Genomic DNA, 26,889 nt, shown 5'->3' with positions numbered 1-26,889 from the left:
AACACACTCGTAAAGCACAGCTCGCGCGGCGAAAACTGCGCCCCCGCCCAAAATCCCCGTCGCCATCGTCAACAGCAAATAGCGGCGCGCGCCATCTTCCGCCCTCGCAGACAAGCAGAAAAGAGAGAACAGACGAAGCGTCCTCGCCTGTCGTCTGCTTTCCCCCTCCGACGCCACGCAGCTTTGACGCCCCCCCCCCCCCCCCCCCCCGAAAGAGCGCGCTTTTGGGTTCTGCACAACGAAGGACGAAAAACGGTGATGGCACACACCGAAGCAGCCAGCCCGGTTCGGAGCAACTTTGGAGACAGATTCGAACGCGCACCCCTCTCTTCCTTCTCGTCGCCGGACTGCAAATAACTCGGCGCTCGGCAAAAGAAATTTGCTGAAAAAGGGACGCCGCCTAGCGGTGAACCACCGCCCCGCCGACCGGACTGCATACACAGCCGGCAGCGGCGTCGTCTGCTACGCTTGTGTGTGTTTTCGTCTGCTTGAACGAACGAGTCCGTCTGCTCGGGTGGGCAGGCGGGTGGGACGCTGGCACAATGCTCGAGACCTGTTGGAGGGTTCTGCCCGCACCGCGCTCAGAGAGGAAGAAAAAAAAAAAAGGCGTTTTTCTTTGGGGCGGCGTCTTCAAAACCTGCGCCGTCATTATAGAACCACTATATATGCGGCGGACCCCGTACTTCGCTTCTTCGCTCTGTTGCTGCTCTCGTTCTGCGTTTTGTGTTATTCTGGAACTGCGCCTGAGATGAACGGCGCACATTCACGGCAGCCTAACCTTCGAGGGAAAGAAATGGAGCACTGCCAGCGTGTCGATGACTCGAAACTTCTGCTCGGTTGAAAAATTATAGGTCCTGTCACGTGTCCTTGCCCTCCGTTTGTTGGCGCACACTCCGCCGGCTGCTAAGGACAATTGTATCAATAGGTTACTTGAAGAACGTATGTCTGGCGCAGCATAAGGGTACACCGAGCTGCTCTTCAGAATTGAAGGTGGAGCGTGTACTGAGGACTACGCAGGTGTCTGGAGAGTTGCACGATGTTGCCGCGAACGCGAGGATCGACTTCTCGTTTTGGCAGTCTTGCTTCGCGATCTTCCTCATTTCTCATATAAGACGAATTTATGTCATCCTCCCTCCCCACCCTTTTGCGGTAGGCGGAGGAAAGTTTGTTGGATTTCATTCATGACCTGAAGCCACTGGTTCAAAACTTCCCAGACGCCCGTTGTTGTGCGGTGACATTGGCGGATAGCAGACGACGACGGCAGCAGACGACAATAACATATCGAAGAAAAGCCAGGCAGACGACAACGCTCGTGAAACGCGGTTTAGCTACACGTCCAGACATGCGTCTGCGGAATGTATTTTACTCTCATCCGCGTTCACTAAATCCCTCCTTTATGATTTAGCAGCCCTTTGCTAACGCCCACCTGCCGCGCCCATTCTCTTGAGAGAGAGGGAGAGAGCGCGTACAGCCCCACTCGCATCATCCATTGAAAATGGAAACCTCCCGACGCTCGAGCGCTGACCCGTGCAGACGCGACATCTTTTCCCGCCTTGGCGGCGATTTTGCCTTTTTCAACAACGTTTTGGTGTTGCGACCATAATATGAGCCTCCAAAAGACCCAGAATGCCAGCTATCCGGAGGGAAAAACGCGTCTTCGTGTACGATGCAGAATGGTGGGGTGGAAACCAGAGACGATAGATTCGCGCCCGCGAAACTTTATGTTACTAGCCGAAACCCGCGGAGCCAGACGAGCCATTGTTGTGCTCGCAGTTAGAAGGCGTGTTCCTCCCCATCTTGCAAGATAAAAAAAAAAAGGAAACGAAAGGAAGGCATGACCCGACGAGCCCACGTCTTATCGCCCGTGAGGAATAGTGCATGAAGCGCTCAGCGGGGATTAAGGGTCCGAACCATGAAAGGACCGCGAAGCGGGCAGGCAGGTCAGGGTATACAGAAGCGGCAGTCGCGGGGTTTCAGCCATGTTCCACTGTACCGCTGATGTCCAGCAGAGAGAGCCAACCAGCCATCCAAGAAGGTGCAGGGTCAAAAAGCAACGCTCTGGCGGACATGGGAGACAAGATCTTTTCACGCCGTTACCTTTACACCCCCCCCCCCTCGCCGCCCCCACCCTTTTGCTCCACCCTCTGGTGGCGGTTGGGCACACAATTGGAAGGAGACCCTTCTCTGTCAGGGCTACGCGAAGCTTTAGAACCGGGGCCGACACACACTCAAATCGCAGTGCAAACGCCGTCGACCGAAATGTCTGTTGACAGAATACGGCCGGCGGATTAGTGCGCGCCGCAGTGCCTTTGAAGAAGAGGCCTATCCAAGGCACGCCGTAGTTACGTTTTCTTATTCTTCTTCGTTTCACGTGTTCGCGTATGGCTTGGCGTGCCTTCTTTTTCATTTGCGTGACGCTGAAGGTGGACGGCCTTTCACTTTCCGGAGAGCCCCCTCTTCAGGGGCTTTTAGAACGCTCGTGGCCGACCTGGTAGGCCGGCGTCCTCTTCCCCGTCTGGAAGGTATGGGGCGCGACTGCACAAAGCGTGATTGGGAGGCGAATGACATCTAGTGGTCCGCTGCTTAGCATATCCACAATAGAGATATATCCGAGCGAGTAAAAGGACCAGCCTGAAACGTGAGGTCGGGGCGTCCGCTTTCCGACAGACGAATAGGTGACGAAGTGGTTGGCGCGTTTCATTGTTGACAGGACAGCGAAGCGTCGTCGTGGGTGTAAGGTAAATCCCGTCGGGAGTCCAATGATTAAAGCTCTTTTGTGGCCGCTCGAACGTGCTTTAAAGAGTCTCACGAATTCGTCGAGAATAAACTTTTTTTATCGAGCGACCCGTGACCCAGGCATCGTGCGCTCGTGTTTGGTTTCAGTCGCACATTTTTTTTCTTTCTTCGTGGCGTTGACGTTCTTTGTTCGCTGCTACTGTCGTCTTCTCTTGTGACTTCGCTGCACATGATGCGTCAAGAGAATTAAAAAAGGAAAAAAAAAAACACTTCGCTTGCAATGCAGTTTTCTCTACTACCGGCGCACAGAGAAACTCGTGAATGTACACAAGCTGACGAGAAGTAGTGCTAGTGAATGCAGGGAAGCATGTCAGGTTGACGTGCTGCGTATAAGCTTGTTTGTATGTGGTTATTACCCGTTTTGCATAACAAGAGCGTAGGGCCATGTTCGTGTATGCCGTAACTAGCCCGTATAAAACAGCGCGCAGCGTTTTTTTAATTTACATTTTGCTCTGATTGTTACTTTAATATCTACCACATCATATTTGGAACTCTACGTTACTTTTCTACGTTTCATGCCGTACAGTATTAGTGCCTTAGTTTACATCGCTGCAAGTCCATTCTACGTCATGCTCATAATGGTGAGCTAGTTCTGTGCAGTGTAGCGTATGTCCGGCAGAGCGTACTTTACAGTATAATTCTTTACACGAAGTTATAGATTTCCCTTTTACGCTATGCCGCGTTCAGGGCCACTAACCGACCATTGTTCGTTTCTGTTTTTCCCATCTGCAGTTGCGGAAGGCGTGGTGGCGTCCCTGAGGCACGTGCATCGTCGCGACGTCACCGAGATCACGGTGTCCGCTTCACGCGTCCACAGGGATTCCATCGAGGAGCCCGCGTTCCTGCCCGGCAGCGACAGGAAAATGGCGGCGGTGCTGCACCGCCCGCTCAAGTGTGGCACCCGCGCCGGGAGCGGACACTTCTTGTTCATCGGCGTGCATATGCTGGGAAAGCCCACAATGCGCTGCGCGCCCAGACTCCAGTACTGGAGGAAGCTGAGGGACCGTGCCACCAGAGACGGGACGAGCATGTGCACCCTGCTCTGATCATCAGCGGATCGTGCCAAAAGGAACCGTCGAGCTGTTTCGTCGTCATCTGTGACACTCCATGCGCTGGCTACTGGACTAGCCGCATCCGATTTCCGAGCGTCCGTGACGGAAGCGACAGCAGGTGTCGTCTGCTTCAAACGGCGGCCTACGTGCACTGCCAGGTTTCGGAAGCCACGCTCCAGCATTGCAGGCGTCCGCGAAAAGATCGTCTGGAGAGATTTAACCTGACGGATACGGCTGGATGTGCCGTCTGCTCCGCAACATCGACGACGAAGGCCTTCCTGAACTGACTTCTGCTTTTCGAACGTGCCGTATCCTGAGGTGGTGAAACGCCTGCTTCTCTTCATCACGAGGGAAGCTTCTGGATATGGCTCCGGCTTTCCTAACGGCCGAAGCGGGAAGCTTTGGATGTTTCGAACACCGTCGGGGAAAACATCTGAAAAGATGACCTCTGCTGTTGCAAAACCCACGCATTGTGTCGTTGATTCGTTATTGGTGCAGCTTGGTGGTTTTCTGGACGTCCGTTGTCTGACGTTATAAACAGTGTTTGACAACGAACTGCGTGCACCCGTGTCAGAAGTGCGCGCCTGATTGTTACGATGATTTGAAAAGTTTATGTACTGTATGTATCTACGTGCAAGGATAGGAAGGACAATTATTTTGGAAAGCACTGGCAAAAGTCAATACGGCGAAGTTTTGTGTGTGTGTGTATGGGCATCGTACGGCTTGCGGCCTTCAGCGTTCCACACCGTCTGTATTTCTCGGTTCATAGCCTCCAGTATTTTTGCAATGCCTGCAAAGTCGCTCCGTATTGCATGGGAGGCACTGGCCTACTGTGGCTGAGCCATGGGCTGTTTCGTTATTTCGGCCCTGTTGCTAGAGCATGGACAACTTTAATGCGCTCCCCCGCTTTCGCATGACGTGCGATGACAAGAAGGTTGACGTGACCCTAATCTTGCCCCATATACTGATCATCATCCGGAAACGCTGCGCCCTCTCAGTAACCCCTTGTTTTAGCATCACTGTGCAGACATTGAAAAAAGAAAAATACCGGAGGCTATGCTTTCCTGCTCCGCAAAATGATCCGCCAAATGAACTCTTATCAACACTATAATTATTATGGTATACTGTATAGCTTGCTCTAACCGAGCTTTAGCGTAGCCAAGCGGACTTTTAAGGCAGCTGTGTTGCTGCATACTTATCGCCCGATTTATCAGTGCCAAAGGTGCTGCTAAGTGTTGCAGATTGCCAGGTGTCACCTGCTTTTTCTGAAGAGCAGCCCAGGCGACGAGATACTATAAAAGTGCAATGTCAGCGTGTAAATACCGAACTATACAGGTTTTTATGTAAATATATCCACGTGGAAGAGGCGAAAACATAAAGATTAGAAAGGCGGAAGTGTACAGGAAAATACATATTTTTTGCGCTTGCGGCAATTTTTGTAAACTTTTTATTAACGCCGGCTTGGCAACGTTGCTGATCTCTCATTGTTCTGCTGTAGTAGAAATGTACTGAAGGAAAAGTTCGTGGCAAGTACGATTGTGTTTGGCTTTTGTCCGTAATGCGCACCGTCGCTTACTGCGTTAACCAGGTGCTATATTTTTCTTGCTTGACTGGTGCAATCGGGCCAACCTAGCCATTTGTTCGGATTCCTGATTTAATGCCTGAATTTTTTTCTCGGAACACAAGCAAAAAAGTATGTAAGCAAAGGGGGCAAAAAAAAGCCTGCCTTTAGCAAACGTGGCCCAACAACGCTTGTTTCTTAGTGTGCCTATGTAGATACGAACGATGATGTACAGCGCTGTGTATCATACTGTAGATAGTCCAGAATAAAGTACGTGTTGTTGCAGAACGCCCTTCGCATTCTTGTGTGTGACGTCTTGTGGGCGACTGAAGCCTGCACTAACGTTACATGTATATGTACCTCCGTGGACAGTGTCCGCGGAAGTGATAAAGCGTCCGTCTGATGCTGCTATAAACGAACGCTTCCGCCCTGGCCCGTTCCTCCTCTGCCGGAAGTGAATGGGAAACGGTACCTGGGTGACGTGCCTAGGTGAGCGAACGATGGTAAGTCTTGAAGAAATGAGCGCTACGAAGACGCGGACGAAAGAACACATGTACGACAGACAAGGCGCTACTTGAACTTCGGGAGCAACTATTCCCTGTTTGAGGTAGTGTGTCACTATCCGTGACTGACAGGAGTTGATTGCGATGAGGTTGATGCACGTGGCGATGGGACATGGTTGAACTTGTGAAGACAGGAAAGAACCCAATGTAGAAGAAATCTGAATTAGCCAGGTAAGTCAGGAGAAAGGTTTCTTAGCAGTGTTCAGCGACAAGGGAGTTGTAGGTTGGCATTAAAACAAGAAAAAGCGGGTTACCGGAGACGCGGATGGCAGGAGCAAAGCACGTAGCGCCGTCTTGCGGCGAACAACTTAACGAGAGGAAAACAGTTATTAATCTAGGGACCAGCCATAATATATATAAGTGCTTGGTGTAACGAATGCAGCGACTGCCAACATGAAGTCTCTCACTTTTTTTTTTATTTCCTTCGACAAGAACACACCTAAGGTTAAATTGTTTCTAACGCACTGTGGTTGGGCAAACCGTCACAAGATGTCGCCACCAGCCTCGCTACCGCCATCTGCGTCTCCGGTAGACCTTATTCCGTAAAGGGTACGTAGCACGCAAGCTGACAAGCTAACCATGGTGATGCGTCACACAATCAAACAGACCGACTCTTCGGGTAAAAGTTGAGTTTGCAGGGCTGAACCAACTTTGACTTTCGAAACTATAAATCAGACGGCTGACGTCACGCGCCACTGAGGAAAGGCCAAAAGGGACAACATTTCGCAGCCGCCTTGTTTGATGCTCGACGCTGAGCCGGACCAAGAGCACGAAACATTTTATTTGATGCCGAATACATCGCAGCAGAAAGTCTCATTGCTCACGGTAGCACCCGTCGAACGCAACAAAGTTAAAACACGGGCTATAAAATTCACTAAACAAATGCACACAATAACTGTTCGCACGGGATCGGGCCGGCAGTTGGGGAATGCGAGGGACGCGCACCTCCTCCGGCATTTCGATGCCGTATTTGGCAGTTGTGACGCTACTACGACTGCGACGACCGACGTTCACCGCTAGTTCCGTGCAATCGCCACGTAAGCACAATATACCACAGTGTGCCTGCAGGTAAATAAAAGAAAAAAATGCACGCTCCTTCACAGGCTGCAAAGTGGACGAGGAAGTACAATTGTTTCGAGCGGGCAATATAGAACTCGTGAGCAGCTTCGAGGTAGCAGGCTTAATGACAGTTGCGAATTGTCACAGTTAAACCATGTCTTAGTCATCTATACTTAGCAATTAATTGCCAAGTATAGCCAAGATGCCAATAGCCAATTACCAAGATGTTTAGTCATCTATACTTGGCAATTAATCGCACGTTTCACTAATGAGGAACACAGCACTTCCACAGAAGCTGAAAGTCGTGCCTTAGTCCTCATCGCTGCTTTGGCAACTTGCACATTTCCCCATAGAACGTGTCAGTTTGGTAAAGGCTGCGTAAGCCAAGGGTGTGGATTTCTCTTAGGGTACAGGACAACGCTTGGGGATTTAGCGTGAACGCTCACTTTTCCAACACCGACGATGAATTGTGCACGTGACAAACGGAAAGCACGCGCATCGCTAGGTTTCAGCAAAACGAGTCGAGAATTGGTTCAAGTCACTGACCTCGTATCGGCTACAAACGTAAGACACGAAAGGAACAGAAGAAAGTAATTACAGCAAGCCAACGAATAGTTGGATGCAAATGATTTTACCACTCGGGTCTTTTACTTCATTCCAATGAACACATAGCGAACAAGTCAAACAAAACAAAGTTTCTTCACGCAAAACCCCGCAGCCGATGTGAGCAGTCTATAGCCGTTGAATTGAACTCTCGTAAAGTAACAAAGAAGGAAACTTCGATGATTCTTGCGACACTCGAGAAACGTGCAGGGGTTGAAAAATAAACGAGCGGTGCAGACTGCTCAATGATGTTCGGTCAAACTTAAACAGACCAGTCCTTTCAGCAAGATGATCGACCTCCATTCATGCAAGTGCTCGAAAAAAAAAAAAAAAAACTTCCATCTTACTACTTCGTTAAGCCTGTGCTCACGATAGCCGCTATCCTTATATTTCTTCTTTCTTTTTTTACCACTCAGGAGCTAGCTACATTCCGACCTCTGTCAAAGAGCCACAGAAAAAAAAAGATCAATTTGACCGTAGTCCTCGTGCAACTACTATCCGAGAGCACATTAGCAAAGGCTTAGCTCTAGTACTTCACATAATGAATAAAAAAAAGAGGGGGGGGGGGGAGACTGTTTCTGGGGTTTCTGCTTCGGTGGTCACAGCCTGCGCTAATTCTTCCCAAATTGAATCAAGCTTCGTCTGCGCGATGCTAAGCTGCATAATGCCAGGACGGCTTCTCGGGTGTTCATTGCGCCTGGTTCAGCTCGCAGTCCTCGACGTATCGCCGCAGTTGTGATCCTTAAAGGTCCCCAAGGGTCACCAGCAAACGGTCCTGCAAATGGCGTCTGCGCGACGTTGCCACGACCGCGGGTGCTCTTTTTTTTTTTTCCAAACGCGTCCACATTCACTGAAGCTTCCCACAAACGCTTCAATCCTGCACACGCGGTCACCACTCACACACATGGGCAACGCTCACACGCACACAGGCTCACACGGGTGGTTCCGTAAGGACGAAGACTTGAGAACATGTCCACGGGCGAGTCAACCAAATCCCTAGGACACGTCCTGGGGCGAGTCAACGAGATCCCTAGGACACGTCCTGGGGCGAGTCAACGAGATCCCTAGAACACGTCCACGGGCGAGTCAACCAAATCCCTAGGACACGTCCTGGGGCGAGTCAACGAGATCCCTAGGACACGTCCTGGGGCGAGTCAACGAGATCCCTAGAACACGTCCACGGGCGAGTCAACCAAATCCCTAGAACGGGACCACGGGCGCGTCAACCACATCCCTCGATGTACTGCAAGGAGCGGGCCGCTCCCGCCGTTGTTACTTGCCGTAGAATTTCTTGTTGAGGAAGAAGAGCAGCAGGTTGTTGTTGACGCGCGCCCGCTCGCAGAGGTTGGTGACGGCGACGCCCTCGTACTGCTGACGCAGCAGGTCCTGGATGTCCAGGGTGAACTCGTCGGTGCTCACGCCGAGGAACTTGGTGCGCACGCTGAACACGCCGGCCCGGTCGGTGGGCGCGATCTCGAAGCTGACGCTCTTCAGCTGGTTCGTCTCGAGCCCCGAGACCTCGAGCAAGATGCCTTTCTCGTGCAGCTTCCAGCCCGAATACTTGAGGGCACTCCGGGACCTGTCGTTGAAAGGAAAACATATACGGCTGGCTGTCTGCTTGGGCTGACCGGTGGATATCATTCCAAGGCGTACTGAACAACCATGGTGCTGTTGGTCTGCCTCCCAAGTCTCTTAACAAAGCACGTGGATATAAAATCGGGCCCCTCGGTTGACCCCCTTTCTTCTCGTTGATTACATAACGAGGGTCTCGAATCCGGCAACATTGATGCCTTTAGGTAGCATATGTGGGTTTATTGACCAGTTGCCTTCACCCAAAAAGATCACGTTCTCGTGACGCCTGCGGCAAAAAAGGACGTTCCACGTCCGCCGCCAAGGTCTGTGAGTGGCGGCGCTGGCTAACACTCCCAGGGTTCTACTAGGACACATAAATACCCAAGAAAGTGGATGGGGAAACGGCGCCGCGGTAGCTCAATTTGTAGAGCATCGCGCGCATAATGCGAAGATTGTGGGTTCGGTTCCCACCTGCGGCAAGTTGTGTTTTTATCCACTTTAATTTCCATTAATTTATCGTTTCATTATTTCATTTATTAAGCACAAGTAATTTCCCCTATGTTGTCCTTGGTGTCAGTGTTTGCTGGCTTCTTATGATATGACTAATATATATATATATATATATATATATATATATATATATATATATATATATATATATGTATATATATATATATATATATATATATATATATATACATATATATATATATATATATATATATATATATATATATATATGCATGCCACCGGTGCTTGTCAGGTAAGCGAAGCTATATATAACTTAACTTCAGCACTCGTTATAAGACAGCTCACGGCTCCCGATGAATGTTAACATTCGCCTATAACTGAAGTATCGCAAAGCTCATGTATCCCAGGTATTACACTTGCCTACCCACTGCAAAGTTGGTCATGTATAACCGATATTAGGGAAAAGCATGCAGTTATCAATACTGCTGCACTCCCATAAAGAAAAGTCGATGACGCTTAGACAGCTCGATCTCGAAGGCCATGCACGAACTTTATGAATGTTGCACATATGCATCGACAGAGTTGCCTGTCGCGCCAACTATAGACATAAACCCCAGAAAGTCGAAGTTTTGCCGAAAGGCGAAGCATCGATCGATTGCGATAGCAAATTATTAGACAGACATACGAAATAACGATAGTTGTTTATCGGCCGTATAAACTTGTGAGCATTCAAGAAGCATGACATGGTGTCACGTGCGCACAGGCAAACATGAACACATCTCACTCGATGGCCGCGGACACTCGCTGTCAAAACGCTGGCACGAGGAAGCGCGGCAGCAGCAGCGAGCGAATCGATCTTCGTGCTGCCTATCGCTCCAACGAGAAGTAAGCGGCGAGAACGAGCGCACACCTATAATTTGTCCCTACGACAGATCGCTTTCAAGGTAGGGCCCGCTCGGCCGCGCCCTAAGCAGCCGCTGCTGGAGCAGGACCCCCCCGCCCCCAGCGGTGCTTCGCACGCGTCTGCTATGCTGCGTCCTCACCTTCCTCTCTAGCGCGCGCGAGATCGAGCCACCATCCTGGGCATACCCTCACAAGCTTTCACTCGCACATACAGCATAGGGCGCGCGGCCACGATGTTGTCGCACTTGAGCTTAGTACAGAACTTCACGGCGACGGCGGAAATGCGCCTGGAGTGCCCATATATAATTGATATCGCAATAAACTAACTAGGCGTTCAATTCGGCGAGTTGGTTGGCGCTCATTGTGGCAGAGCGGCCTGTGCTGTGTGCTTCTTTATCTGGGTGTAACCGAGTCTTTGCGCTGCTGTTAGTAGCGAACCAGAACCGCTCCTTCTATGTCCCCTGCTATGGCCCTCTGCGCAAAGCCGACTGAATGGAGGCGTCAATGGCGCACAATTGGCCAACCGTCGTCCTCCACACGATCTTTGGAACGCGCGCAGCCGGCTGTCGTTACTGACTGGCCGAAACGGGCCGTAGAATGCCTTCACTGCACTACACACTACACAGAGAAATAGCGCCTCCAAGCGAGCAAAAACCGAAACTCGCTAGCGTTCTTTCGTGGCCACTCTATTTCGGTTTTGTGCGCACGGCCGATGGCGTCTTCTAACTTTGGGCCCCCTATTCCTAAAGATCAACAATGACACGGAGTATGGGGAACCTGCGCTGTCCAGGAGGAGCTGCGGCAGTTTGAGTGCGCAACTAAAAATGTGAAGCCACAAAAATGGCGCGCGATATTGAACTGTAACAGGCGCGCGCCTGTGTGAACGTTTGCTTTAGCCATGCATCCAGCCAAGCTCTGTGCGTCCATGGCCATGCGCGTAGGGGCGCATGCTCTTCTACCTCCTATCTAGCAAGGCTGTTCCAAGTCAGAAAAGCAGCCGGGCACTTGCGCCTCAAGACGAGCGGTGAATTCGAAGACGCGAAATCGCAGCCTGTGCTGCTGAAAACGGTTTCGTCCGCTCTCTATATAGCTGTGTTGTACTGCGGCTGGCACGCGAAGTTTCAGCTCTGGTTGCCCATAGAAAGGCTTCGGCGTCGGAAGCATATATACACGTATCCCCACTTGACCGCTGGAGTAACATGGCGCGAGGCTCACTTGAGTGGCTTGAGCTGCTGGATGTCTCCGGCCGACTGTCCGGCGCCGCCAGGACCGATAGACTGCCGCCTGGACTTGCCCGCCGACAGGTTGGCCAGGCAGGCGTTCACGTACCTCTGGTAGTAGTCCAGCGTCTCCTCGTAGTAGCGCGTCTTGACGTCCAGCTTGCGCTGCGTGTCCACCAGGTTGGCCAGCTCCCTCTTGCGGTTGACGCGGTGGTTGCGCTTCTGGAGGATGTCCGTCGCGATGCTGCTCATCAGGGCCTGCGAGTTCGTCGGAAAGAGTGAAGGCAAGTTACTGGGAGGCACGTGCCCAACTCCTTACGCACTGATAAGCTGCCCTCCCGCCCGAAGAGAGCTCACTCCGTGGTCTGCAGACTCCAAGCAATAGCTCATATCGGTGCCGGTACAGGACGCTCTTCCCAACGCCTACGGCAGGAATAAAAGCACATTGCGACAAAACTTGCCCGGAAATTGCGCCAGCTCGGCAGATCACGTGGTGTTCAACACTGAGCGGTGCAGGAAGTCAGCGCGCATCAAGGTATAACAGAGTTCTCTAGGCTTGCCGTCGCACCCACAGCGTGGTCGCGTGGGTTGAAACACTCGAGACACTGCGCATGGGCTGCACACGAGCACAAACGCTGCGCTATATAGCAGTGCAAGTGTAGTGAACGCTACAGTCAATGTGTATATAGTCTTGCGCATCATCCTGCTCATCCATAGCCTTTTCTATTGTTGAAAACAAGGCCACAGCCAATGAGAGAGCGGTAATTAAAACAAGGATTCATGCTCCTATTCTCATAAGGACTATAGCTGGTCAATGGTATCTATTGTCAGCGTGATGTCTGAAAAAAAAAAGGGCCAATAGAACTTTGGCCGCGCCTTTCTGACCTCGAAGTAAGGTACCAAAGATATACACCGGTATAGGATTTGCATCCTTAAAACGCTGACTTGTGACAATCGGTGCATCTTCCAGGTCAATAACAATGCACACGGGTGATCTATTTACTGGCGCTGCGCACTTCAATCGAAACGGGAAAGATCCCGTGCAGACAGCGACGACTCGTATAACCCCAATGACGCTATAGAGCAGAGCCTTTCATATTTCGTTCGCCGCCTTTCCTGCGCCTTGCAAGCGCACCCAGCAGTTCGCGGCGAAACGTGAATGCTTTACCTCCCATGTTCGCATTGCCCCCCGCGGCCTGAACTGCTTGCGCACGCTGGCCGTACGAGCGGGCCGCTTCCAAAGCACCACGGCCGCGGGCCGCCCCCATTTGCAGCGGAGACTGAAAAACCGGCGTACGCCCAGCCGAGCACTCTAAAACAGTTGCACCTTTGGGGTGTATATTTGCCACACAACGATAATTGTCATCTGTCTTGCCTGCATTTCCTTTCCTTAACGCGGCGATCCCGGTACTCTCCAGTAACGAACAGCATGCGCGCTATCAGCATGACATAGCATTCCCGACAGGAAAGTGACGAGTGCAGCGTTTTCAAGAAAGGAAATGCGGGCAAGACTGATGACGATTATCGTTGTGTGGCAAATATACACTCCAAAGGGTGTAAACCTTTCTTACGCTCTTAAAACGGTTGCACCCTTTGGAGTGTATATTTGTCCCACAACAATAATCGTCATCTGCCTTGCTTGCGTTTCCTTTCCTGAAAACTCGGCACCCGCTACTTTCCTGTCGAGAATGCTGCGTCACCCTGATAAGGCGCATGCCGTTCGTGACTGGAAACTACCGGACTCGCAGCGTTAAAGAAAGGAAACGCGGGCAGCACAGATGACGATTATTGTTGTGGGACAAGATACGCCCCAAAGGGTGTAAATTTTTCCAAGAGTGTAGAGGGCGGGGCCCCTGGCGAGCCGAGCTGCTTCCGCAGGGGAAACGCCCTCCAGTGTACACATGGCATGCGCGTGACGTCACATCCGCTGCTGTCGTCTGCTTCCGCTACCTTCCGCCATCTTGGGGAACCTTATCGACAGGCCAACGTAAAACCTCAGTAAAACGTTGCAACAGGCGCGCGCATAGCATTCCCGACAGGTTCCCCAACCTGGCGCCGACGTAAACCGGAAGTCGCGGAGTATCCTTGACTCACGTGCGCGTTATAACAAGGAAACTTAATTATGCAAAGCGCCTAGTTTTGTATGTTGTGTAGAGGTTCTAAATGACAAGAATAATAAGGGGAAATGTAAGTGTGCCTGCGTTGCAGATAATTAAGCACTGAACTAAAGGCGCTGGTGATATCGCACAAGTTTGTCAGCCTATAAATATCTCCGTCGAACTGAATTGCTGATATGGCACTCGTACCTCTTCTTTTGTTCGAAAAGTTGACTATGTGCGATTGATTACATGAGTTGTTGCATGTTGCCTGAGCCTAGGATATGTTACTTATATGGTACAATAGTGAGCTATACTGATAGTGAACGTTAGCTAAACCTTTTCGCGTGCTCGCTTGCTTATTAAGTTAGGTTGAGCTACAATATGTCTGTCGCGAAGAAACGAAGAGCATGCCTGCCGAGAAAGTTTGGTGCATAAGGTATCATATAGCTTTAAACTTTGTGCGCACGGATGTCGGTCCCTATATTTCTACCATTCAAATGTTCGGGGAATGTCGAGTCGGTTTTTTGTTCTCGTTCAGTTCATTAGTGGTCAATGCGCGTTTGAAATTTAAAAAAAAAGGGGGGGGGGGAATCACGTCCTCTTTCTCTCACTCTATGTCAACCTTGGATGCCCCGGCACGGACTGCAAGGTGAACCATCAACTTACAACCGACTTGATATTGTTACGGGGAGGAAAAGACGTATAATATATTTACGGGTTATGTACAGAAGTACGCTTCGAATGTCACTCAAGATGGCTACCGAACCACACGAACGTCACCGGGCGTCGTCGCCTTCTTTCTCTCCATCGCTGACAGCGCCTCGCAGCAGTGTACACACGTGTGAAAGCCACGCATCGTCAGCGCAGCTCAAATATGAGTGCGGGCGCCCCAGCACCGGGATGTCGATATTAGAGAGTTTATGGTTAGGGGACGCAAGCGGCTTGCGTACGCAAGAACTGGAACGACGGTACTGCGCATGCGCAGTAGCGTCGCCCCCAGTTTCTGCTTACGCAAGCCGGTTGCGTCCCCTAATCATAAACTCTCTATTATATATATATATATATATATATATATATATATATATATATATATATATATATATATATATATATATATATATATATATAATTGAGGACGACGCAACGAGCTATGGAAAGAAGAATCATAGGTGTAACGTTAGGGGATAAGAAAAGAGCAGATTGGGTGAGGGAACAAACGCGAGTTGATGACATCTTAGTTGAAATCAAGAAAAAGAAATGGGCATGGGCAGGACACGTAATGAGGAGGGAAGATAACCGATGGTCATTAAGGGTTACGGACTGGATCCCAAGGGAAGGGAAGCGCAGCAGGGGGCGGCAGAAAGTTAGGTGGGCGGATGAGATTAAGAAGTTTGCAGGGACGACATGGCCACAATTAGTACATGACCGGGGTTGTTGGAGAAATATGGGAGAGGCCTTTGCCCTGCAGTGGGCGTAACCAGGCTGATGATGATGATGATGATAATGATGATGATGATGATATATAAGGCCGCCTCCTCACCTGATAGTCGTCCTCTGCCCTGGCGATGCCGCGCCCTTCCAGCATGTCCAGGTTGCGCAGCAGCGCCTTGCGGAAGGCGGACAGGGAGCCGTACTTGCGGCGCCCCAAGAGGCTCGCGGTGGACGCCCTGGGAAGCCGCACGGTGGCCTGCTGCGCCTCGAGGAAGGCGCGCTCGAGCTCGGGCCCGACCTCCTCGTGCAGGATCTCGTCCACGGTGCGCGCGTGCCGGTGAACCTGCGGCGAGAGCGGCCACATACCGCGGTCGCCGACGACGAGATTCGGAGACAACGGTCGCGAGTTAGGACAATTACTATAGAGCATATATATAAGAACGAGAAGAAAGGCGGTTAACCGAGGGGTACCGATTTTTATTAAAGCAATCACGAGAAGTCTACAAACATAGACACCGAGGACAACATAGGGGAAATTACTTGTAGTTACTAATTGAATGAAAGAAATGATAAATTAATGGCAAATGAAAGTGGACGAAAAAACAAAACTTGCTGCAGGTGTGGAACGCGTAGTGCGAATACGTGGGATGGCTCGCCACCTGCGGCAAGTTGTTTTTTCATCCACTTTCGTTGCCATTATAATTTCTTTAATTCTATTAGTAAGTACAAGTAATCTCCTCCGTGCTGTCCTTGGTGTCTTCGTTTGTTAGCATAGAGGGCAACAGATTATTTGGACGGCGAGGGATTGTTTTCAATAACGGGTGCCAAATTGTCAGTAAAAAAAAAAAATGCCTTTCCGCATTCTGCCGGACGTCAGAGCACTGACCTTGAGCAGTTCGACGAGCATGTACTTGGTGTCCCTGAGCAGCTGGTCGGTCTCGGGGACGTCTTCCTCCTCTTCGGAGAACTTTCCGTACAGGGACAGAGAGACCTTGGCCGAAGACAGCACGCCTACGTCCATGGTGTCTGCCGAAGCGCCTCCGCCACCGACCAGGTCCTCGAGCGTTGGCTCGGGACCGAGGTCCTCCAGGAGGACGTGCAGGGGATCCTTGGAAGAGAACGAAGCGTGGTTCGGTAACTACGCGGCAGGTAATAGAGGTCGTCAGTCGAATAGTGTACGCTATAGACCGCAGAAACCTGGAGGCTTACGAAAAGAGTTCTACTCAAATTGAGGACGACGCAACGAGCTATGGAAAGAAGAACGATAGGTGTAACGTTAAGGGATAAGAAAAGAGCAGATTGGGTGAGCGAACAAACGCGAGTTAATGACATCTTAGTTAAAATCAAGAAAAAGAAATGGGCATGGGCAGGACATGTAATGAGGAGGGAAGATAACCGATGGTCATTAAGGGTTACGGAGTGGATTCCAAGGGAAGGGAAGCGTAGCTGGGGGCGGCAGAAAGTTAGGTGGGCGGATGAGATTAAGAAGTTTGCAGGGACGGCGTGGCCACAATTAGTACATGACCGGGGCTGTTGGAGAAATACGGGAGAGGCCTTTGCCCTGCAGTGGGCGTAAACAGGATGATGATGATGATGATGATGATGATGATGATGATGATGATGATGATAGACCGCAGACCGGAGCGGTTGTCCGTACAAGTACATTCAAGTACAGCTTCTCTCCTCGCACAATAGAAGTACGCTATTCCTTGCCTGGCTGCCTTCGTTCATTCCCAATGAGCGAATTCGAAAGTGCTCTCTACGAAAAACCAGTATGTGTAACTACTTAAATTAGGTTTAGTTTATACCTTATGTGTATGCATTTCGCGGTTTCGTTGCTTTTAAGAATCGATGAAAACGATTTTCCAGTTCTTCGACTGTCGTGCAAGTGTCGTAAGAGTCATTGTTGATTTCACTTTATTTTTTGTTCACCACTGTTGTTACCCACTCCTGCAATAGCCCCCCTACGGGGCTGCAGTATGTACAAATAAATAAATAAAATAAATAAATAAATAAAATAAATAAATAACGAGCCAATACGCCAAAAGTAGATCTCCATATAGCAACGAACTAATAAAGGCGCTTCCCCCCCTCCCCCGTATCTAAATAAGGACAAGTGAAGAGCGAATGGTGCTACAGACGACTAACATCAAGATCATTAATAATCCAGGTTAAACAACTGGACGATCAAGTACAATTTTTAACAGACTTTCGATTTAGCCGAGCTTGATAGATCATATACAGCAAATGCCGACTGCTGACTTTGGTTGACCGATGGGTTTTAACGTCTAGACGCAACGCGCGTGTTTTGTACGGTGGCACGCGAGGAACCAAGTCCTGCTTGAGAGTAAATTCTACACTTTAGGACAGGTAAGCAGCCTATTTACACGAGAAGGGTTGAATGGGATGACTGTATAATCTACTGAAGAGACGTACACAGTTCTCCATTATAGAATCTCCTCAATCTTGTTTCCCGCTTTTTGCGAGCCCACAACGCGGCTCCCTTAAATCTCCCGCCCCGGGCACCTTGGGATCCGGCGCGATGTCGTCCTCGTGCTCCAACAGCAGCCTGTGCGTGCTGCGCAGCTCGAGGGCCGTGAGCGTGATGGTGGGCGGCGTGATGTACGTGGCTTCCGAGTAGCTGTCCACGCTGAACCGATCCTCGGGCTCCGACACCTCGCACGCATCCATGAAGAACCTGCGCCGCGAAGGATTCACACACAGAGAGAGAACGACGCACTTCTAACGCGACAGCGTTAAGGAGCTCGTGTCGCAGAAAAGCCGGTGTCGTCTGTGTCGGCGGCGTTGGCCGTGAGCGAAAAATGGGGGAAGGCAATTCATAAATAAAAACAACTTGCAAGATAGGCTGGGTGGGAATCGAAACAGGGTCTCCGGAGTGTGAGACGGAGACGCTACCACTCAGCCATGAGTTCGATGGTTTTAAGAGTACGGATGTCCTCCGAAAAGATAGGAACCACGGCGAGCTCTACACGCGCATCGCAAACCCTGTTCAATGATCCCTTGCTGCACCCCGTCAGCAGGCTTTGCTGACATGGCGATGGGAGTTCCCTTCGTTCTTTCCAGAACACTGCTGTACTGCAGCTGCAAAGAAACGCACGAGCAGGGCTCTCGTGCGTAATGCTAAAGTACATACTGCGGGCTTCGGTTCCAAAGAACAATACTGCTTAAAACACCATGACAAATTTGTATAAACGTTTCGGCCTCATAAGAGCAGATGGCTTGTAAGACTCGAAAGTCCACGGCGCGAACTAAATTTGAATGCATTCAAGGGCGCCCAGAAATGAGAGAGCCGACTGGTCAAGTTTATTGTCCCAAAGCTTTATACGCGCATGGTCTGACAGGCACCGCAACGAAAGGCTGTGGATAAATATCAACCGCCTTGGTTTTTTCCCATAGGTATCAAAATCCTTGTACACGGCCGTTTCTGCGCTCGTAGTCCGGAACCTGCCTTACACCGAAACGCCACTGAAACTGAGTTAAGGCATCGCCTCGTAGGTCCCAGTGAACGATTGCGGCATATATGTATACAAAGTACGAACGAAGATTACTTCTATCGCTGTAGATAGTGTGGCAAACACGCCCGCATGTACCTGTGGAGGATTTCCCTGCAAGACTCGATGAGGTTGTTCAGGCGTATCTGGTAGGCGTGCTTCTGGCGGTACGGCGCCCCTGACGTGGCCGAACTGAGGATCTTGGAGATGTTGCCCAGGTTGCGCCGCTGCACGTTGGTCACGGGGCACTCGGGTTCCAGCTTGACGACGCCGAACGACTCCGGGGCCACGATGCCTGGGTTCAGGTAGCGGTAGTACAGGATGTTCCCGATGACCTGAATCCCCCCCGAAAAAGGGCATTGAACGAATCGGGCATTAGCTGTGTCCGCGCCAGTGCCGCAATATGCGTGCGCTCTCCGTTGGCTCAAAGAAATAACTGCACTTCAGCGATTCCTACGGCTCTAAAACATAAAATTAAAGTATGGTATTCTATGTGCCGAAACCATGATCGGATCATGAGGCACTCCGTAGTGGGGGGAATCCGGTTTAATTTAGAACCACCTGGTGTTCTTTAACGTGCACCTAAATCTAAGTACAAGGATGTTTTGGCATTTCGCCCCCATCGAGATGCGGCCGCCGTGGCCGGGATTTGATCCTGCGACCTCGCGCTTAGCAGCGCAACACCGAAGCCGCTAAGCAACAACGGCTTGTGTCTCGGCTTTGAACTCGCTCAATGGGATAGTTCTGCATGCTGTCGAGAGCATGCGGGGATGCTTTGAAGCTGTGGAAAACCTCGCCAAATCCTGCCCACAGGAAGGTCGGGTAGCACGTGACGTATGCACAAACTGCGACAATGGATCGGTGATCATCGTCACTTCTTTGTGTGGGAATTGGTGCTCCGCCGCGATGGACTGTTCCTGTTAACTTTAAAGTGTGCATTGCACGTTTTTATATAGGACTGCGCATAGAACAAACACCGAGTCTCACGCAAACAAGTAGCGGCGATCACATATTCTTCAACATTATCAGCATATTTACGTCGCGCCGAAGGAACTCTTGTTTACCACTGCCCAAAGTTAGGCAATTCCATGCCATGTCTTCAAAATACTTAACTCTTCTCAGTCCATTTAATCATCTACCAACCTCAACTGCATTGACTTTTTTTAGAAGCTTATTTTCCTTGCAAAGCAATTTACACGTGCACACACTGCCAAGTGCATACGCGAGCAAAGGGGTCACAGGAAGGCGAGACTTGAAGCGACTAAGATCGGTCGAACAAGGGAAGCTCAAGCCTGGAGCCAACGTTTCAACAAGGGGATTATCTTCGTCCGCGGCAACAACAGCAAACAAGTCTCCCAAGGTCGGAACGTTGGTTCCAGGCTGGGCGTCTCTCTTGTTCGTCCACCGTTTATCCCTCCAAATATATGCACAGTGGTTACGGGTCACCTTAGTGATCTCCTCTCCCGCCGATTCGGGGAACTTCTCCTCCAGGGCCTTCTTGAGGACCTTGCAGAGGTAGAGCATGCCGTACGGAATCTTGCTCTTGCTCTCCGCTATGGTCCGCGCGAACATCTTGGCCTTGTTCTCCAGCTGGAGGACCGAGGTATGCAGCATCTTGTAGACCTCGTTGTGCTGCAGCGCCTCCTCCTCGGTGACCTCGTACTTGAGGCCGCTGGGCTTGCCCGACGTGGTCTCGGTGTCGTTCACCCACTTCTTGTAGATGTCCACGGGGTTCAGGTCGATCTTGAGCTCCCTGTCGTCGAGCACCCCCTTGACCAGCGGCGAGAGCAGCAGCTCGAGGCAGTTGTGGCCCCCGCGGGTGCGGAAGAAGCCGACCACCATGCGGACGACCAGCGGGTTCCCGCGCAGTATGTCCGAGGGCTTCTCGAGCTTGGAGCGCACTTCCTCCTGCAGGGCGAACCGGAAGAGCCGCAGCAGCAGGTACTCGTCGCGCGGCGTCGAGCCGTAGTTGTAGACCGAGTAGATGACCGACTCGACGAAGTTGTTGGCCATGGCCAGCGGTATGACGAAGATCAGCTTGGCCAGGTAGTGGGGGTCGACCTGGTGAAGACAAAAGCAACGAAAAAGAAAAGAGTTGCAGTCCAAGCGTCTGTCGAACGAGCGAATTCGACATCTGCGCGACGCGCGGGATTTCCAAAGGCAGTCCAACAATTTTGTATCGGCGTTAACAGTCCAGAGACATCAGCACGTGTATACCTTGAAGAAACAGCAGCTTTGCGTTTTGCATACTCCAATAATGTTCGCTGCAATAATAGCTCCGTCATTTTTACTTTAATCACTGCGTGCGCGGCTACATTATATGCTCATAGTGCTAATGGCAACCCTTTAACATTAAAATATATGAACGTAATGATGTCAAAAGTGACGAGACGTAATGGTAGGATGTGGATCCGCTCAACGGCCTTTATCTGTGCTCCGTCGATACGGCTTCACTGCCAAAGACGTGCGACTACATACGGTCTCAACACCATGACGTTCAACTCAGCCGGTTGATCGGTCTACGACTGGCGATAGGACACGCACAAATGGGGAACATATGGCGAAACTATTCGTTGGATGATTAACTTAAAGGCGGCCAGTATGAGCTTACACATCGAAGTGTTGGCAGGAAAGTCGGTCAAGGCCCTTCTCGAGACCAAGAACAGAAGGAACTATCTGACTACTGTCCATTAGCAGAAAAATGCTCATAGGCCCTTGCACACTGCTTGCTCCAGCATCGAAAACAGTTGCAGAAGAGATGAAAAGAGTGTTCTATATATCTAAAGTACGCGCTGTCCTCTTGTGATAGCCGGACTGCGCGCGCACACACACACGCACACCACCGACCTGGAGCAAGTAGAAGACGTGCTGGTACGCCTCCAGCCTCTGCCTGCTTCGACGACTGAGTGCCGTTAGACCGCCGCCCGACGTGTGCAGCCAGTCGGACTTGACGGCCGCAAGCGCGGTTTCCCTCTTCTTGGCGCCGTGGCCCGTGACGTCCTCGAGGGTGATGCAGTTGCGCACCAGGAGGCCGATGCGGATGTCCATCTGGAAGACCTCCTTCTCCAGGGCCTGGTTGTGCCGGATGGTGGCCACCACCTTCTCCTTGACCTTCTGCAGCTCCATCTCCTCGGACAGGTCGTGCTCGCTGATGTCCAGCATGTGCAGGAACCGCTGGAGCACCGGCACCGTGGGCGTCGCCCTGGTCAGCAGCTGGTAGTCGCGCAGCGCCCGGTGACCCCGGTACCGAGTCTGCACGAAGGTCACCACGTCTTGCCGGTCTCTGCTCGAAGGATAAAGAAAGAAACTGATGGGGGATACTCAAGAAAAAGCCTTGACGAGAGAAAAGTGAACAAGTTCCGGTGTATTAGTGAATTACCGTTCTACAATACCAAAAAAAGCCACGTACTCCTGCCGCGAAGGGACGATATACATTGGTAAGCTAGAAAGGAACATTCGATACAGGACGAGGCATGTGGGGGCTGTAGCAAAAGTATGGGATCGACTTAGCACTTTGTAATGAACTGCCAAGATATTCGCCCAGTAAGAATCGCATACGAAACTTCCACCTTCCAGAGACGCTGGGATTCAAAGCTCATGGGACAGTCAACTGGTCAGCAGTCGAGATAGGCAAGGGACGTTTAGAGTCCTGTTAGAAAAAACGAGGGAAGAATTTTATGGAGACGGGGACGTTACAGGCATAGCTGGTAATGTCATGCACACAATACTCGGTCACCGGACCACTGAAACGTATCCAAAGACAGGTCTGATTTGTAGGTTGTAAGCTAGCACTATTTTTCAGCTCCCTTTATCACAAATTAAATCGACGTTACGGTTACTGGAATCCAACTTACAAAAAAAAAAGTCACGCCACGACCAAGCTAATGAAATTCACTTGCATAAACTACGTGAGGCCCGCCGTACATACGAAAAAACGCAGTGGGCATTTTCTGTTGATGAACGTCAAAGTCAAGGAAAAAAAAAACAGTCGCAAAACACAAAAGACAATAGGAGAGGTTCACACCATAACGACTGGACCAGTCGACCAACGACCAGTCGTCGTGGTGTGAACCTCTCCTCTTGTCCTTTGTGTTTTGTGTCTGGTTTTTTCCTTCAACTATGTACCAACTGGCCCGGATTTCAACCTTTCTGTCAAAGTCAGTTTTCTTAAAATCAAGTGACTTACATTTGTCATGTGCTGTTCCACTTACAGAATAAACAAAGTAGCAGTTTCACCCGAAAGCCGAAGCACTGATCGATGGCAAAGTATTATATATCTATGCGCAGTAATGTTGGTAGTTTTACCAGCAGTATAAACTGCTCTAAATATTCGCTTGCTACCTAACCTAACAAACACGGGGTCATGCATGCACAGGCACTCACTCGATGACCGCGGACACTCCTTATCAGAACGCAGGCGTGACGAAAAGTGGCAGCAGCCACGAGCGAATTCCCTTTCCTGCTGCATTTCGCTTCAACGCGAACTAGGCGCGCGAGAACACAGCGCACACAAAGCCATCACACTGCTATCTCACGTCAACTAGCCTTCGAACCGAGCGCATATTGCCTCTAAGATCATACGGCGCCCCTATTTTAAGTCATACGGCGCGCGGCCGCGACCTTGCCGCACTTGGACTTTATACGGAACCTCACGGCAACGCCAACGCCGATGGTGGAATTTTGCTTGGGGTGTCCATATAATAGACCCCTTGCAAAAGTACGCCTCTCGCGGCCGCCGCCGCAACTACGTGCGCAGCCGCCATGTTGTGGGGGTGCCGCCAGCTGCCGCTGCTGTCTCGGCATTGTTGACTAAGGAAGGCGTCGCGTCGTACAAGGCTCTTACGTTGCAAGTCTGCGTTAAGAATATTTATTTGGCAATGGTTCACTTCTGCTGTGTTCCTGAATGTCACCAGGAGGGATACCGATGCAAAAGCGGCGAAAAGGTACGTATACGTGCGTGCTATTATACGGGTGTTGTTCGCGGACATACCACTGTTGTCCTGGTGCATTGACTCCGCGTAAACGAGCTTGGAGCGAACTTTCCCCGCTGCCGTATTCCGTTATTTTAGCGAAACATTGTGGTAACGCTTTAGAGGCTACGGTAACTGCGTTGTGTGTGTGTGTGTGTGTTTGTGTGGGCGCGCGCGCGCGCGCGCGCGTCTGTGATCACAGTAGGAATGAAACGACCGTGCGTGCTAAATGCAGGCGTTAAGCCGCGCTTCGCAAACACTGCGCAAAACTAGCCGCTCGAACTTCGTTCCCCACCGCGTGGGACGTTTCTGCTGAGCGTTGGTTTATCCACGCATGTGTTCGTATTTTGATGGACGGTAACGTTTTGGGGCACTTGTATAGGGGGTAGAGACGCTGTCGCTCCCTGAAACCACGGCTGTACTGCAGCGCAGCGATCGTACTAGTGACAACACGTTAAAATAAATGACCTCGTCGCAGTGTCCGCAGTCTACAGGCAAGCTATATAGATACGGTGAAGTATATTTGCACTGACGAAGAGTCTGTATTACACCGTGATGTAACTCGAACGTCGCACTCTTGGCCAGCCTGTCTGGTACGACGTGCTACAAATGTGCCGGCAGCCGGCAAGTAAAAAAAAATTTATGTGGACTGCCTCATCCTTGCTACTGAGCAGGACTGCGAAAAATAAACATATTCAATAAGTTCAAGGAGCTTTCGGCAGTTACGACTTGCACCTCACGCGCACGTCTGCATAATTTGCACCAACGCTCTTTGTGGGATACACTGCATGGTCGCTATAGACCACTGTGCGGTCAGCTCTTGGAAAGGTCAAGTCGGAACTGGGGATTCTTTTACGAAGTCCGGTATACAGTCCCGCAGAATGCGAGGTGGTTGGCAGTTGGCAACCGATTTCAAGCATGGCTTGCAATTCTAATTAGTTCATCCCCGAGCCTGCACATAAGCGGTGTCTTGACGATGGAATTGCTTGACCGCCGGCCGAAGAATATGGGGATCCATGTTGGATTTCGTCTGGTGAGCACTAACGGTTACCATTTAAAAAGCGAAGCTTTTCTTTGCGAATTTCGCCAGGTTTCGTGCCCGTGGCTAGGCCTGGCTGTTTTGTTGTCGAACAGGTCAATTGCACGCCGCACGAGCCGCTGAGTTCCTTGTACCACCACCAGATGACGCTCGCCTCCGCGCATGCGCGGCCGCGCTTGCCGTGTGGGGAAAATAAAAAAAAATAACCAGAAATCTCGCCTTCGCGCATCTGCCGCTGCACGGTAATGAGGAAGTAAACGCTTCTTGCGCATAGAATGGATTCAAATTGCGCTACGTATACGTATGCGCGTGCTGCTTCTGAAACAATGATGCGATCAAGGCGTCCGTCGTACTCGCTAGTAGTCAGCAACTCCGCTTGACAAAAGGCTCGGTATAATTTGTGTGCACCCGCGCATGTGTGTGTGTGTGTGTGTGTGTGTGTGTGTGTGTGTGTGTGTGTGCGTGTGTGCGTGCGTGCTTCGACTCATTATGCACTCACACAAAGCTTCGTTATATACAGATTCCAACTCGTTGAATCTACTGCACATATTTAAACGGCAACTTCCTCAAGTGCGCATGTACGCAAATTACCAACATAGGCAAGACAAGAAAGAATAAATAAACGAAAAAAGAAAACTCCCGCAGAAGGCTTCTCCCCACAAGGATCGTGTGTTGCGGAGAAACCAGCGTCGAGGTAGGCTCACATCCGCCAGTAGCTACGCACGCACTCACGGACATATATTTTGCGGGGGCATCGCAAGTATCGCGCACAGACCGCGCACCTGCGCTAAATGCGGCGCGCTGTCCACGAAAAGCTCACTTGTAGTGCTCGTAGAGCTCCAAGACCTTCCTCCGGGCCAGGAAGCCTCTCGCGTAGGACTGCAGCCGCACGACGAACGGCACCAGAGCCTCTAGTTCGTACAGCATCCGCCGGTAGCGCCGGCGCTGCCGTACTGCCCGGAACCACGACTGCAGACGCACGATGTCGTCCAGGTGCTCGCAGTAGAAGGCGTACTGTTCGCGCACAGCGCTGCGAATGAGGAACCCGCGGGCGCGGGCCTGGAACCGGGTGATCATCGGAGACAGCTGGGCCACGATGCGGGCCTCTTCCAGGCGCTCGTTCACTTTCAGGACGACGGCCTGCGAGGGAAAAAAATGATGTAGCGGGTTCGCGGCCCGGGAAGAACTCTCGGCGGATCTGCAATCTCTCAGTAGAGGTACACATCAAGAAGAGCGACAGGTGAAAGCGACACCACGGCGTCTTCCATCGCCTGTGTGTTGGTCCTGGACTGTAAACCCAAGAAATTAATCAATAAACCAGCCAGACAATTGACGAGGCAGACACTTTTAAACCGCGTGGTCCTAGCAACGTGGTTTCGGAAGGAAGCCCGAGATTTATTTCGCTTGCTCAGCACGAACTGTTGCATCGTCTTCATTCTGCTTTGTGCACACTTGATTAAAAATTAAAAGAAATCAAATTTTGGGGTTTCATGTGCCAAAACCACTTTTTTTATTATTTACTATGACTATCAGTCACTATTGATCGAATAACTCCATGATTCAATCGGTAAGTAACTCCATTATTCAATCTGTCAGCTACTAATTCACTCTGTCAGTCATTCCATGGTTCAATCAGTCCGTCGATCACTACATGCTTTAACCACTCAGTCACTATGGTTCAATCACAAAGTTACTCCGTTATTCAAACGGTCAATCACTCTAAAGGTTAATCGACCACCAATGGCATGGTTGAATCAGACAGTCCCCCCATGGATCAAACAGCCAGTCACTCCATGGTTCAAACTGTCAGTCATTCCAAGACTCAATCGCTGAATCACTCCATGACTCAGTCATTCATTCCATTATTTAACCAGACAGTCACTCTATCGTTCAATCCATAGAGTTTCTCACTACATTACCTAGAGGGAAATCTGGCGCTGCTGCGCTGTGGTATGCATGGGAATGACGGTATATTGTGGATTCGGATTGGCATCGTTCTCGTAGAGACAGGACACCATGAAGACGCGCTTGGCAAGCA

General features: G+C 50.7%; 2 protein-coding genes across 2 annotated transcripts in view; one reads left to right on the top strand and one right to left on the bottom strand.

Annotated features, from left to right (window-relative positions):
- The window catches only part of LOC139048876 (meteorin-like protein), a 69,512-nt gene extending 63,815 nt beyond the window's left edge, over nucleotides 1-5,697 (top strand). The window contains exon 5 of the mRNA XM_070523770.1: nucleotides 3,529-5,697. Within this exon, the coding sequence (XP_070379871.1) occupies nucleotides 3,529-3,842 (314 nt within the window). The 3' untranslated portion in view covers nucleotides 3,843-5,697. The remainder of the gene's footprint in view (nucleotides 1-3,528) is intronic.
- A 1,946-nt stretch (nucleotides 5,698-7,643) lies between these two features.
- Nucleotides 7,644-26,889, bottom strand: part of LOC139048872 (ras GTPase-activating-like protein IQGAP1) — a 32,986-nt gene continuing 13,740 nt past the window's right edge. Inside the window, exons 7-15 of the mRNA XM_070523767.1 lie at nucleotides 25,672-25,991; nucleotides 21,690-22,125; nucleotides 20,289-20,903; nucleotides 18,942-19,177; nucleotides 17,857-18,028; nucleotides 16,217-16,438; nucleotides 15,440-15,673; nucleotides 11,796-12,058; nucleotides 7,644-9,213 (exon numbers count right to left, since the gene is read on the bottom strand). Coding sequence (XP_070379868.1) covers nucleotides 8,907-9,213; nucleotides 11,796-12,058; nucleotides 15,440-15,673; nucleotides 16,217-16,438; nucleotides 17,857-18,028; nucleotides 18,942-19,177; nucleotides 20,289-20,903; nucleotides 21,690-22,125; nucleotides 25,672-25,991 — 2,805 coding nt within the window. The 3' untranslated portion in view covers nucleotides 7,644-8,906. The remainder of the gene's footprint in view (nucleotides 9,214-11,795; nucleotides 12,059-15,439; nucleotides 15,674-16,216; nucleotides 16,439-17,856; nucleotides 18,029-18,941; nucleotides 19,178-20,288; nucleotides 20,904-21,689; nucleotides 22,126-25,671; nucleotides 25,992-26,889) is intronic.

This window comes from Dermacentor albipictus, chromosome 8, assembly GCF_038994185.2.
Source record: "Dermacentor albipictus isolate Rhodes 1998 colony chromosome 8, USDA_Dalb.pri_finalv2, whole genome shotgun sequence".
In the NCBI taxonomy this organism is placed as follows: Eukaryota; Metazoa; Arthropoda; class Arachnida; order Ixodida; family Ixodidae; genus Dermacentor; species Dermacentor albipictus.
This window is presented reverse-complemented; position numbering and strand designations above follow the sequence as displayed.